This window comes from Chionomys nivalis, chromosome 6 (assembly GCF_950005125.1).
Source record: "Chionomys nivalis chromosome 6, mChiNiv1.1, whole genome shotgun sequence".
NCBI lineage: Eukaryota > Metazoa > Chordata > Mammalia > Rodentia > Cricetidae > Chionomys > Chionomys nivalis.
The window spans coordinates 13,025,967-13,041,395 of NC_080091.1; the positions used below are offsets into that span (position 1 = coordinate 13,025,967).

Consider the following 15,429-nt stretch of genomic DNA (forward strand, 5'->3'; position numbering starts at 1 on the left):
AATATATCTGATTCTGTGACAGGGGAAAGAGAGTAAGCAGAATAGCTTAAAAAAAAAAAAAAAGACTTATGTAAACTTTCTGTTCTGTTTCTCAAGATTTGTAAGTTAATTGGGTATGGTTAAAAATCTGTAAAGTATGTGAAAAAAAGTTAACTTAAAATGGCCAACATAGAGTTAATAATTAAAAATATATGCATCGGTAATCTTAAAGGAACCATGCGGCATGACACAATTTTGACATATAAGTAACATGTGGCTTGCCGCCATCTTAGCTGCTATGGAGGCAGCCACATGGTTGACAGCCATCTTTGCTAAGGGTTAGAGAGCATGAATGTCACATGACTTCATCATCATCTTGAACCAAGGTGACCATATGGTATAAGACAAATAAGAAGGGGAAAACAAGTCTCCAGGATGTTTTGGATTAGGTTAATTCCTGTCCTGAAAACAAGGTTTATGAAAGATAGGATTTAAAAACAATTCTTGTTTAATAATGTATTTAAACTATCTTCATGCATTCATATACAGGAACATAGCTTGCACTGGCAGCCAAATTTTGTAATATAAGAGTCACCCAAGTGGTAACAGCTTTAAAGAAGACATGAAGACCAACTAAGACTTGCCATTGTGCGGTAGGGCTGGAGTTCCTAAGGAGAGCCCAAGAGAAGGACCCTAGCAGTTTTGGAGATGATCATGCCATGTATGTGATAGTCACCAGAAACACCAGTCACAATGAAATGGAGCCAGTTGGGGTCTAGAAGACAGGCTATATACATTGTCGAGGGTGAGGCCAGAGAGCTGACCCAAGTATTGTAAGTGAATCCTAGACAATGAACATTGAATTGTTGGCACTGTGGGAGTTTGGTTGTGCTCTGTTTTTCTGCTTTTTTTTCTTTCTTGAACTAAAAATATTGCAGAAGCATACGACTGAGAGATTTTAAACTTAAGAGGAAATTTTGGAGTTTTACAGAAAATTAGAAAAACTGGTTACTTTTAAAGGAACAGCTTTTAAAATATTTAAATTTATAAGGCTATGGGACATTTTTAAGTTTATAAAATATTTTATATTATTAACATGTGATCTTAAAAATAAATAAAAGGCTAAAGAGTTAGGGCTACAACTATGAACACCAAACACTAAACACCAAAAACGGGGAAATCTTATGATGCAACAAGACAATGACCTAAATGGTCTTGCAAAAGCAATCTGGGAAGCCAGGCAGTGGTGGCTCACATCTTTAATCCCAGCACTCGGGAGGCAGAGGCAGGAGGATCTCTGAGTTTGAGGCCAACCTGATCTACAGAGCAAGTTCTAGGATAGACTCCAAAGCTACACAGAGAAACCCTGTCTCAAAAAAAACCAACCTCTCCACGCCCCTCTCCCCCAAAAAAACCAATCTGGGAAAGAGCTTGGAGCAATGTTCTCAATCTATGGGTCACAACTCTTGGGGGTTGGATGTTTGCACTGTGATTCCTAACGCAGCATGCTGCAGTTGTGAAATAGCAAAGAGAATGATGTTAAGGTTGGAAGTCACCATAACATAGGCAACTGTGTTGAAGGAGCACAGCATTAGAAAGCCTGAGAGCCACCAGCATAAAGAATGTCTAGCCATACCTAAGGTCTACTCAGGCTGAAGAATGTATGCCTACCCTCCTTGTCTTTGCTGATTTTGTTAAGCTTTAGCTATTCTGATAAACTGAGTCATATAAGAAACTTGTTATATTCTTTAATAGTGCAGTATGAAAGGACCAGGAAAGTAAAGCTGACAATTTCCCATGGACTTTATTTATGATTAAAAGTTTTACTTTGATACTTAAAAAGGCTCAGTTCAGAAATGGTTATTTTTTTAATGGCTAAACCTAACAGGGATAAAGCTATAAAATCCTAACCTTATAAAAAGCTACTAACTTATTGTAAACTGTTAAAGTTATTAAGTCACCTTATAAATGATTAAAATCCTCTAATGTTCAGAACTATGCTTATTGTCATGCTAAGTTCAAATGTATTTAGAGGAATAAGCTTTATTTAACCTCCTATATATGTTTTCCAGCAAATAACTAAAACAAGCAAAATTTGTTTAGCTCATATATACTTAATAGATAATGGTCCTCAAACTGGTCAAGAGAACTTTTGAATATAGCAATTAAAATGTTTAATGGAAAAAGTTTACTATACAAAGACCCCCAGCTCCTAGCAGTGACAGCAAGGTCTCCAATGGAGATATATGGGGCACCAACCACTCCACCTGGACTGTGGTAATGCTAAACACTGGGCATAAATGCCCCAATGCCTCACCCACTGCCAGGACCCTACCAAACGGCAGATAAGCAGGACACTGGAGAAGTAAGGTCAGTACCCCAAGTCCCTCCTCCACAAAAAAGTCTCTTAGTTTTCTGGACCTGCCATTCTAAGACTAATGCTGCCCAGTGATTTCTGCCTCAATAAAGCAACTGACACCATGGGAATAACCGTCTAGGCTATTGGTAAATCTCTGTCGTTTAAACTGATATATAGACCATTTGTTACTGCCTACTATAATTTATCCTTCTCTGATTTCTGATGGCATTGACAGCTAGGCTAACTTTAGCTTAGTCAGTTTTTTAATTTATTTTTTTATTTTTTATTGAAAAAAAACAATTTCCGCCTCCTCCCAGCCTTTCATTTCCCTCCCCCTCCTCCCACTCCTCTCCCCCTCCCCCCACTCCTTTCCCCCTCCCTCTCCATTCCGAAGAGCAGTCAGGGTTCCCTGCCCTGTGGAAAGTCCAAGGTCCTCCCCCCTCCATCTAGGTCTAGGAAGGTGAGCATCCAAACTGGCTAGGCTCCCACAAAGCCAGAACATGAAGTAGGATCAAAACCCAGGGCCACTGTCCTTGGCTTCTCATCAGCCCTCATAGTAGGCAACTAGCTCTTTCTGTATCTACCTTGTTAGTTCATTTGATATGCAAAAATCAAGCCTTGCTTTTTCTAGAGCTACTAGTTTTCCTGCCAAGAAAGGCAAACAGGTTTGTCTTGCTAAGAGGCTTCATATTATAGGATAAACTGATTTTAGATGTAACTTACTGTTCCTTTATTCAAAAGAACTTGTTCTGCAAAGATTGTTCTCAGAAGTAAGTACTCATGTCTCTGGTAAATGAAAGAAGGTGTAAAGTCTATGCACGTTCCGAGTGTCTCAGTGTTCTAAGATGTGTAAAGGTCTGAGGGTCTAAGATGATGATTTAAGATGTGTAGATGCAGCTATAAAGGTAAGAAAGTGCTTTAATATATGTGAAAAATGGAAAATATCTGAGATATTTTTCCTGCCATTTATGTTACTGTTAACTAAGATTTCAAAAGTTAAGAGTTTTAACAAGGATCAATGAAGTTCTGATGAGCTGCTATAGAAAACTAACTACTTACTATTCATTCACAAGCTCAAAATTAAAAAGAATTTTTTGGTTGCTTTCAGCATATAATCTTAAAAGTGCTTCTTTTTTTTTTAAAAAAAAATATTTATTTATTATGCATACAATATTCTGTCTGTGTGTATGTCTGCAGGCCAGAAGAGGGCACCAGACCTCATTACAGATGGTTGTGAGCCACCATGTGGTTGCTGGGAATTGAACTCAGGACCTTTGGAAGAGCAGGCAATGCTCCTAACCACTGAGCCATCTCTCCAGCCCCCTTAAAAGTGCTTCTTAAAAGTGCTTCTTATCAGGCTAAAAATACCTCTGTCCAATCTATATATCCAGCTCTCTGAACAAAGGAAAATTACGTTCATGCTTTTTAACCCAAATCCATAGCTTTTACTATGACTCAAAGGTGTGAGTCTATTACAGCTATTGGCTGCTTTTCCTACAACATGGCTTTTAGTATAGATAGCAAACAGTGGTAATGCTTATATATCTAGAACTTTTATCTTTTTGTAAACTAAAAATTTACATAAGCTCCAGGGAGTCTAGGGGGTCTTAAAATTTGGATCCACCTCTACCAAGGGACTGCAGAAAAGTTAAGTTTCCCCTCACATGCCTATTCCTGGAGGTGAGATCTCTCTCCTGGTCTTGGGACTCCTCCCCTCCCCCAATTACTACGTCTATGGGCCTGAAAGTTCCAAATTAAAAAAAAAAAAAAAAAAAAAAAGATTTTCCTTTAAATTCCTAAACCTTTAACTTCTATCTCATCTATCTCATCAGATTTCCACTAGGCTGACAGACACCAACAAGGAATCAGCTGTGGACTACAAAATGCTCCAAATGGCTTAAGCTCTGGACTTGCTGATAGCTGATGTGAACCAGTAGATGATGTAACTGCTCCCTATCTGTTTAGCTGGGCTAACTAACTAGATACTTCTGATGAATGCCCCATTGCCTGAATCCCCTCTCAGCTTTTTATTACCATTCCAACCTTCTTGGGCCCTGGCAACTATAACCTGGTTTCTGCAGGAAGTGGTTACAGAAGAGAATATGTTGCTTGTTGTCCTCAACATGTTAGGTCAAAAGGAAACTCCCAGGCATAGGAGACAGAATGGCTACACACCTTTAGTGCCTACTGGCATATCAGAAAAGTTATCTGTTAAAAACCAAATAGACCCAGATCTATCAACAGATAAATTTTGTTATCTGAAATAGTTCTAGAGTATAACAGAGCATTCAACCTGTTCTATGTAAACATAGCTTTAAGACAAAATTATTGTTTCTATACAAACCATTCAGAAATGATTAGAAATAATCTGGTTGTGCCAAAACAAAGCTACAAAAAGGAAGGAAGGAAGGAAGGAAGGAAGGAAGGAAGGAAGGAAGGAAGGAAGGAAGGAAGGAAGGAAGGAAGGAAGGAAGGAAGGAAGGACAAACTGTCGAGAGAGAGAGAGAGATCTGAGATAAATGACTGGTGCCATTCTCATTTCTAGGCTCCTTCTGGACAGTAACTGTGATGTAAGTCACCACAGGCCCTTTGACCCTTCTTTTTCTGCTAATTACTATTTGTTCTTCCATCATTAATACCTTAACTAGATATATAAATTCCTATTTGGTTGCTATTAGTTGATAGTTATTACATCCCAATATAGATAGGAATCCAACACAAGAGTCAACTCAAGGGAGGCGTTTGAGAGTCAAAGTTATGTTTTAAGTTTTAATTTTTGTGCCTAAGAGATCCACAAAACAAACAAAAAATGCCTCTAACCTGTAAGACCCTTTCCCAAGGACAGATACTTCCTGAGTTGAGGGAGGGTGATAACAAGCCACACTTCCCACTTCCCTAAACAAGTTTGGCTGACCAGCTGCAGCAGATGTGCTTGATCCCATGGAAATGATGTAGGAAGTAGGAAGTGACCCCAAGTGGACAAAAGCAGGAGGTATACAGTCTTGTAAGCTTGCCTTTACAAGCACCTGGCCAGCATAGATCATGGTCATTTTTTTGGGAACCCCAGAGTGGAAATGGCCAGTATTTAATTAAAGCTTGCTTTAAATTTGGCTCAAAATTATGGTAGTGGCCTTATTATTGCCCAGTGGGACTGACACCATCCACCTCTGCCTTTCCAGTGCCATCACACCCGAGCAAGGAAAGGAAGGGCGGGAGGGAGGGAGGCCGGGGGAAAAAAGGAGAAATGGAGGGAGAAAAGAGATAGGGTAGAGTGGTGGTGGACAACATCCTTAATCCCCAGCAGTTAGGAGGCAGTGGCAGATGTATCTCTGAATTCAAACACACCCTTGTCTACAAAGGGAGTTTTTGAGGCCAACCTGGTCCACACAAAACCATCTCAAATTTCAAAAACTAAACTATGTTACTGTTTAAAGTGTTTGTTTTTAAGAACCATTTTAGATTTAAGTTTGCCAAAAATACTGGGAGTATTAAATACTAATAAAGCCAGCGGGGGTTGGGGTGGGTGGAGAAATGGCTCAGCATTAAGAGTCCTACAGCAGAGGACCTGGGTTTGGTTTCTTGCACTTATGTCATCAGCTCACAACTGCCTGGAATTCTGGCTCCAGGGGGATCTAACGCACTCTTCTGGTCCCATGGGCACCTGCACCAAGTGTGCACATATCCATTCATAGTCTACATAAGCACATGCAATTAAAAATCTTTAAAAAAACAAACAGGAAACTAGATTCTAAAAAATGGAAGTAGAATATAACAGCCATCATTTTTTAAACTAATCCAGGTTGATTTTTGTATACTTAAGCTCAAAAACTCTACTTGACGCTTCTTAAGGATTGTCCATCCTCTTTCACAAGTAGTTAAGACTAAAAGTAATTATCAGATATCTCAAAATACTTGAAAACCTTAGTAAGAGTCATGATTGAATTTTTTAATAGAACATTTCTTGAACCATCTAGAACACACAAATAAATGACTAGTCATCATGTTCCATGCTCCCACAGAAAAAGACAATACAAGATAATACAAAAACATTTCCAGCTAGTCATGAGCCTTCCTGGGGTAGACTTCCCAGGATATACAGCTATGAAGCCTTCCTTCTTTTCCATAAAGTTAATTAAGAGGATCTCTGTGGTCTTAATGAAATTTGGCTGTCACAAAGTTTCTATAACTAGCCAGACAGGGTTCTCACATCTGTTTAATCTTCCCACTTAGGAGGATGAGGCAGTTACTGTCACTTCAAACCCAGCCTGAGACCCTGCCCCCAAAATAAAATGGAGGAAGTTGAGGCTGAGGAGATGGCTTAGTGTATAAGAACAACGGATAAGCATGCTCAAGGACCTCAGCTCAAATCTCCCGCACCTATATTAAAAAACCAAAACAACAACAACAAACAAAACAGGGCATGACCAAACATAGACTTAGCACTGGAGAGCAGGGAGCACAGATAGAGCATGACAGCAGGAGGATCCCTGGGTCTTGCTGTCTGCCAGCCTAGCTTCTGGCTCAGTGAGACACAGTTTAAAAAGAAGGCAGAGAATAAGAGAGCAGAACATCTGACATCCTCCTCTGGCCAAAGCATGTACACACTTATGTGCATAGATACATGCACCTCTCTCTCTCTCTCTCTCTCTCTCTCTCTCTCTCTCTCTCTCTCTCTCTCTCACACACACACACACACACACACACTCATGAGCACTAACCTTGGTAGTCCCGGACTGTGACCATGGCACTAAGAGAGGTGGAAGTCAGGAAGAACCTTGGGGATCCATTCACTGATCAGACAGTCTAGGTCAGCTCTAGGTACATTTAGAAAATAAAACAGGGAAGCAATAGAGGAAGAACCAAGCTGTGGCCTCTGGGGCCACTGGCAGAGGTGAACACACCTTCACACACATTCTCATACACACAGCAACATAAAAGCCCCTTCCTAGCCCTAAAGGAATTCTTGTCTGTACCCTCCCCCACCGAATGCACTGAAATCCTAATCCTGAACACCAAGGTATTCTGAGGTAAGGCTGTAGGGAGGCCATTTTTCTTAAAGCCTTCATAATGGGATCAATGTTCTTAGAAGGAACTGGAGCTCATATTTATCCCTCCCAACAGGTGAAGATGTGGGGAGCAGCTGGCTGGCGAGAGCTCTGACCAGAACCTGTTCATGACAACACCAAGATCTTGGACTCCAAGCTCCAGAACAGGGAGAAATAAATACTTGCTCTAAACCACCCAGTTTATGGAATTTACAGCATCCCAAACAGACTGAGAAAATATCAGAAAGCTTCATTCTTTCAGGAGTACAACAGCAGAAAATGAATGCACCTACAGTCCCTAAGGTAGTTTAAGAGAGCAGAGGAAAGAACTGATGTAGCTTTGCTGACTGCTGGCACACTAGGCCCCTTAGTGTGTGGCATAGTGTCTATGTCGTTCATTCAAAATTCTACCAATATTCTCTTTTAATATTCTCTTCATGTTACAGATATTAAATTGTTAACTTGCTATTTTTATTTCTTGTATTCTTGTAGCTCAATCAGTAATTGCTGCTTATATGAGCTGAAGATCAGAAAAGAAAACTGTTATGCCAATAGTTTCGAGCTACTGTAAAAACCGCTGTTTTTACCTATTTCCAACAAAAAAGAGACTGAGCTGCGACCGATTAGGGCCTTGTCAGTTACCATTATGTCTACAGAATCACACTGCAGCACCTGCCCCACCAAAGAAAACAAGATCCCTATGATAGAGGAAGACCTGAGGCTCCCTCACCTTGCAGTGAAACCAGCAGACACTAGGCTGAGGTGCACAGCAGCATCAAGGAAGAAGGGCTTTGTGTTGCGTTAGTTGAGGCATATCTTACAGCTCAGGTTTGCTTATTAGCTTTGGAAGTGAAGCTTACTATATTTTTGGTGTGTTTCTAATTAACATAATTCCTCAATTCCATACCCCAAGCTGGCCAAATCCTCTTGCCTGTCTCCAAGTGCTAGTCTTTAAAGCTGTATGCCAACACACCTAATTCTACCTATTTATTTATTTGCTTGTTTGTTTGTTCATAGAAATGATCTCAATATTTAGGCTGGGCTCAAACAAACCTCCAACCTCAGATATCAGAGTAGATAGGATAGGCAACAAAGCCAGGAGAAAAATCGCAGGAACTTGGTTCAGATTCCAAGTTTATCACATAACTAGTGGATCTGACCAACTTTAAGTAGTGCTTAAATAAAGGATTAACTATCGATTTCATTGGGAGGTGATGAGCAATGAACACTAAATTGAATCATATACAACAGTTTTCTGAACCAGTCAGTGGTGGCATACACCTTTAATCCTAGCACTAGGGAGGCAGAAGCAGGTACATCTCTGAGTTTAAGACCAGCCTGGTCTACAGAGTTCCAAGAAAGCCAGGGCTACACAAAGAAACCAACACAGAAAAAGTTTTCTGAAGCAGGGTCTGCACAGGCCTGTAACCTAGTTACCTCTTGAAAAGGACCCAAGTTCAGTTCCCAGCACCCATCTGGTGGCTCTCAGCTGCCAATAACTACAGTTCTAAGAGATCTGATCCTTTGTATGGTTACCAGGAACTCATGTAAGGTACACTTATTCACACAGGCAAACACTTATAAACATAAAATTAATCAAAAAAGCATAAGAAAGGCTGATAAGGAGCACTTGCCTAACATACATAAGGTTCTAGGTTCAAACCCACAGAAGGAAGATAAGGGGAGTGTGGTGGCAAAGGAGCACAGAGGGGTACAGCGGTAACTCTAGCACTGGGAGACAGACCAAGAGGATCAAGAGTTCAAGGATAGCCTCCATTATAGAGGACAGTGGAAGTTTCCAGAGACATTATCTAAAAAAGAAGTTTAAGTTAAATACATAATAAGTTCAAGGCTACTGTGTGATTGCTGAGAATCAAACCCAGGACCTCTTGAAGAGCAACCAAGTGCTCTTAACCACTGAGCCATCTTGCATCGCCCCCCTCAAGGCATTTTATAAAATTAAAGAACAAGCCTTTGTTATACTTTTATCTCAACTGTTTAGAGCCCAGGTATTGTGAAATACAGCCAAATTAGCAGAAAACGGTAACTACTGAAATTTAATGATGCTACAATAAAAAATTTTAATAGTTCTAATATAAACTAAATACAATTAAACAACTAAAACTATGACTTATTTTAAAACTCAAAAGATTTATTTTAACAAAAGTCTTAGGGCTGGGAATGTAGTTTAGTAATAGAAAGCCGGACTAGCATGTATGTAACAAGGCCCTGGGCTCAGTCCAATACTGAGGGGTGAGGAAAGAACAAGAGAATGAAAAGGAAGACAGAAGAGGGAAGAGGAGAGGGAGAAGACGTGAGAGGGGGAAAAATGAAAGGAAGAGGTCAGACTCCATGATGTAACCAACATAATCTGCTGAATATCACTCCTGAATACCCCTTCAGAGTTATGAAATATTAACCTTTTTTGAAACTAGATTGTTTGTTCCTTTAAATTCTTTGGTTAAAGACATACTTTCTTTTGAGCCCAGTATTTATTTATAAATATAAACTACTATTCACTTTTTAAATTTTGAATATAATATTAACAATTCCTTAGCTTTGCTAATGCTTTGGGTTACAAAGAACAAAAGACAAATTCTAATATCAATGAGTACCACTCCTAAATGCTGGGGGTAGAGGGCTGCAGAAGTAAAAGTAAACCTCAAAGTAGTAGAGAGGAAGATATGCACACAAAAGCATGAAATGTGGATCAAAAGAGAAATGCTGAGCATAAACTAAATATGGAAATAACCAAGCCAAGACTCCAAAAGAAAATCTGAATGCTGTGTGCTGCTTTTAATATTCTAGTGGAGGGTTAGCTAAACCAATACAAGGGCTTCTGTTGTTACTGTTTACTTCTATTGCTTTCATTACTGTGTTCTTAACTTGCTGTTAGTATAAAATAAGGTACTGAGTTGGCTTTCTATAAGATTCAGTGTGGAAAATGGAAGTGTTAAGTTCTGTATTAACAAGAAGAGAGGGAAAAGAAGGGAAGCAAGTGCAGCAACTAAGAGGCCAAAGGTACAAAAGGGCCAGGTAACCAAAATGCTAGGAATATATATGAAGAGAGGCCCAGCCCCCTGGACTGGAGACTTCAGGACCCTGTAACAGGTAGGGGCTGAAGGACAGCTGGGAGAACCAGGTGGTCAGGTTCACTTTGATATGTTAAATAGGCATCTAAATAGCCTTTAGTCCCAGGGTTTGAGACTTAACTACAAATGAATTTCATTTAGCAGAAAATTGACAATTAGAAGGTTTCAGAGGTTTTTATTGAAAAGCATCTCTCAATTTTTCTTGCTTATTTGGTGTCTCACACCCTATAACCCAACACTCAGAATACTGAAGCAGGACCATGAATGAGTTCCAAGCCTTCCTAAACTAGAAGGTGAGCTACAGGCTAGCCTGGGCTCAGAGTCAGCCTCTACCTCAAAACAATCAAACAAAACTCCTCCGCTTCAATTAAGAACATGTACTTCTCGGCCAGGTGGTGGTGGCGGCGGCGCACGCCTTTAATCCCAGCACTCAGGAGGCAGAGGCAGATCTCTGGGAGTTTAATCCAGCCTGGTCTACAGAGCAAATTTCAAGACAGGCTCCAAAGCTAAAAAGAAGCCCTGCCTCAAAAAAAAAAAAAAAAAAACAAAACAAAAAAAAAAAAAACAAAAACAAAACAAAAACCCACTTCTGGGTGGAGGTGTAACTGTGGTAGAAGTACATGTGTGAAGCCCCAAGTCCCAGAACCAGCACTGTGGGAGGAGAAAAAACAAAAAGCAAGAAACCCCGGATGTGGACTTCCAATACAATGATATCTTACAATCCTGCAGCAAGACAGATGGCATGGCCATCACAAGTGACATCATCCAGGTTTCAGACCATCCAATGGCACTGTTTGTGGTTTACTGCCTCAATACTGGTGTTAAAATTGACCACAATGAAATACATATTTGAAAGGATGCATCTGGGGCTGGAGAGATGGCTCAGAGGTTAAGAGCACTGGCTGCTCTTCCAGAGGTCCTGAGTTCAATTCCCTGCAACCACATGGTGGCTCACAACCATCTGTAATGAGATCTGGCGCCCTCTTCTGGCGTGCGGGCATACATCGAGGCAGAATGTTGTATACATAATAAATAAATAAATAAATAAATAAAAATAATAAATAAGAAAGGATACATCTGGAAATCATATTTTCTCCTCAAATTTCTTGGTAGAGCTATTCCTTTACTGGTGTGTCCTGAACAAAATGGACAGAGAATGTCCCACAAACCAGACGGTTCTCAACCCACACCAAAAAACTAAAAAGTATTGAAGATTGGATGTTACCTCTACTGTTAATCCATCTGTCTCCATGTTTTGATGTTTTAAAACAGAAGTTACTCCACACCATATTTGTTACCCAAAAATTGAGTCTACTCTCTAAAGGATAAAAGATAGTAAGGTATGAAAGCAATCACTGATAAGTTTTTTTAGACCTGGTCAGATGCTCAGCAGATACGGATGTTTCCCACCAAGTCTGATAACCTGACTTCACACCCTAGAATCACATGGTGAAAGGATTTTGATTTACCTGACTTATTCGAGCATATCATGGCACAAGTGCAAGTGTGTCACACACACAATGAATCAGCCTTTAAAACTGTTCTGCCCATGAGCTCTGATTATAGTAAACCTCAGACAAGGGAGTGCAGATAGAGGGAGAACTCAGAGCAAAATCAGTGGCAAAGCTTGATGATTATTGATAAAAAGTGATATTCATTATATTGCTATTCTCTTCTGTATGTTTGATATTTTCCATAATAAAAAATGTTCAGAATCAACAAAATGGTTCCTCAGGTAAAAGCATTTAGCAGGCAACCCTAAAGACCCGACTTTGACCGCAGGAAACCACAGTGGAAGAGGAGAAGGAGAGAGTCGATTAGATTTGTCCTCTCCTCTCACACATACACAATAAAAATAAAATTAAATAAATTTTATTGAAAATGCGTGAGGTAAAAACTTTTTGTGTTTAAAAACTATCCAAATTGGAAACAAAAATGAGGTTCTGGCACAAAGAGCTGGTTAGCAAATAAAGAGAAAACTGGCTGTTTGTGAATAATTGCTGGCACTTCAGAGGTGGAGACAGGGGTCAGGAGTTCAAGTTTGAAGTAAGCCTGGGCTACTAGAGACCCTGTCTCAAAAACAAAAGTTAAGCCAGGCATGATCTCTTGTCAGCAATTCCACCATTAGGAGGTGCAAAAAGGTAGATAAAGGCATGCCCCACCCTAGCCTGGCATACCTATCTCAGGGTGGAGGTGGTGGGAAAAATCACAACTGGTTTATATGAAGCCCCCCCCAATCCTAAGTAATGTTAAAAAGAAAAAAAAAACAGAATATCAAAGCAAAAATAGTTTGCAGGAATGGTTTAGCCCTTCCTTTTATTCACAAGAAAGCAGAAAGGCTTGATTAAGTAATTTTCTCACATTTCCAGAGTTGGTGGGAAGAATGAAATTTTCTACTAATATTTCTTCTAGAAAACTATACATGATCACTTGATGATTATGTAGATGTTAAACAACACACTGTGGCTTTTTAAAAAGTGGCGTGGGGAAGCACAACTAACAGGTGACTTTAATATGACTTAGAGAGGAAAAACACACACCAAAGACCACAGTATGTCCATCAAATTCAAAATGTCACATAGCTATACAATTCAAGAATGAGTTTCCAACATTTAACCAGCATTCTAAAATTATTCTACCTGACAGCAATTCTTGCTGGTTATTTACATAAAAATCAAGTTACCGGCATTAAGCTATCTAAACAGCAATACTGCCCTACACAAAGCATTGTATCCCCACTGTATTTTTAGTGCTTCCTTAGTAACACTATTACTTAAGTCAAAACAACAAAACCTAGTGCTAATTTACAAACTCATTAACCAGAAATTAGAAAACAATCATTTAACTATGATCATAAATCCAAACTGGATGTCTTCGTACACTGGCATCTACATTATTGTACACTGAAGTTGCTTATATCCCCTGAAAGCAATAGTCTTTGACAAGTGTATCAAAATGATTTTAAAAGGGTCTACCCCAACTAACAAACTGTATTTACTATGTCCAAACACAAACACCTGGGGGAACACATGAAGAAGCATCTGAATTTTAACTACCTAAAAATCGGGTTTTCTTTGGTGAAACTGATCTCTACTTTTACGGATCCTTAACACTATAAACTTCTTTATACTCTAGTCAGAAGCTCTGTTAACCTTGACGTTTTACAATCACTCTAAGGAGAGCTATCTAAGCTATCTATCTATTTAAGCTATTCAGTTTTGCATCTTTTAAATTAAAGGAGAGCTATTTCCACCCTCTCAGTTAAAGGGTATGAAAAATCCGTCAGAGGCCCCTTAATAATCAGCACATGAGAATTACGGGGAGATACAGCCGACTATTGCGTTATAAAACCCTGAGTCATCACCCAGTTCACTCAGCAGATCCTGGTAAACACAAATGACATGTCCCGTGTGATCACTCAGCGGTAACCACATGCATAAACCAGACCGTATATAGCGTACCAAACAAAACAGCAAAATTCTTACACAAAGAGTTCTGGCACAGTAAAGGCGCACAGAGCAAAGATCTCTCCAAACATTTTTGCCCCAGCTCTAACTCCACTGACTCTGAAATTTTCAGCTACCGTACAGAGGACACAAAGAACTCTTTGCGTTAAGGTCGTCGACATTCATCTGACCAACTCAAAAACACAGTCCGGAGAGCTAGCAAAGCCCTGGGACAACTTGACAGCGCTTTTCACTATTTGCCTTAGAATCAGCAAAGTCTCGACAAAGGAAATGTCACAACAGGAACATACGCTTTCCTAGGATTCTAAAACAACATTCTCAATATCAACGTCTACTCAGTCTGAGAGTGCGCTGACCCACCTATTTGAAACCAATCGTTTCAATTAAACCCAGGAATCCAGAGTAGCACCCTCCACCAAACAAATCAACACAGAGACACGGACGGACGGACACGCGCGCGCACACACACACCAGAACTTCTTAGTCTCCCTGCGGTCTCCTTCCCACTCACGATGCGGTTTAGGAGAGAGAGAAGTGAAAATGCGTGGATCCTCAGGGAAGAAAGAACTAGAGGAAACCCAGACGTGAAGTCAGGAGTAGCTTCCCCAAAGTCCGGACCTGTCTGCCCCACAGCTACACACGCAGAACTCCAAGGAGAACCGCTCGTCGCTGTGTCCGCAGACCCCTGCGGCTCCCCAGAGCCCGGCAGGTGAAGAGAAACGACCAGGACACTGGGTATGAGAGGCGACCGGCAGGACCCAAAGGTCCGGCGCAGAAAGAAGCCAAGAGGCTGGGTCCCTCCCGGGCTCGGCCACGGCCCTGGAACCCTGCACCAGGCCAGAGCCGCCCGGACAAGACAAAGTTGAGCAGCCGCATCTCAGACAAAGAGCCCCGGCCGCCGACAGCCTCAGCCAACTTACGTGGAGAGTTTCCGGGTCCAGAAGAGGCCCCCGGGCCACAGCTCCTGGAGCTGCACCGCCCGGCCCAGGTTGCACTTGATCTGCGCCAGCTGCACGTCCGACTCGGCGTCCAGCTTCTCGGCGTAGGGCAGAAGCTTGTTGTACACGATCTCCTTCTGCGGGACGAAGGCCCGCGGGCCCAGCCCCGGCCGCCCGCCCGGCTCGGGGGGCTCCCCACCGCCCGCCCTCTCCGGCGCCTCCATGAGCCCGGGGCCGCCCCCGGCCCGCCCCCCGGCCCCCGCCCCGCTGCGGGCTCCGCCTCGTCCGCGTCGCCTCGCCCTCGGCCCGACCGCTGGGCCCCCCGGCTGCCCGGCGCGCTGTTGGACTCCGCGCGGCACCCGGTTCGTTGGCGGTGGCAGCGGCTACTCTGCCGGGCCCGCTCCGGCTCGTCAGGTGACGCTGCAGCCGCTGGGCCTAGAGGTTCCGGAAGGGCCTCAAGTCACTTCCGGGGAGGGGCGGGGAGGGGCGGGGCGGGGCGGGGCGGAGCGGGACCGCGGAGGAGGCGTGGAGGTGGCGGGGTGACTTTCT

General features: G+C 41.8%; 1 protein-coding gene across 2 annotated transcripts in view; it reads right to left on the reverse strand.

Annotated features, from left to right (window-relative positions):
• Psme4 (proteasome activator subunit 4) overlaps positions 1–15,119 on the reverse strand; it is a 110,990-nt gene extending 95,871 nt beyond the window's left edge. For both annotated transcript variants that reach the window (XM_057773122.1, XM_057773124.1), the window contains exon 1: positions 14,863–15,119. In XM_057773122.1, coding sequence (XP_057629105.1) covers positions 14,863–15,104 — 242 coding nt within the window. In that variant the 5' untranslated portion in view covers positions 15,105–15,119. The remainder of the gene's footprint in view (positions 1–14,862) is intronic.
• Positions 15,120–15,429: the final 310 nt, after the last annotated feature.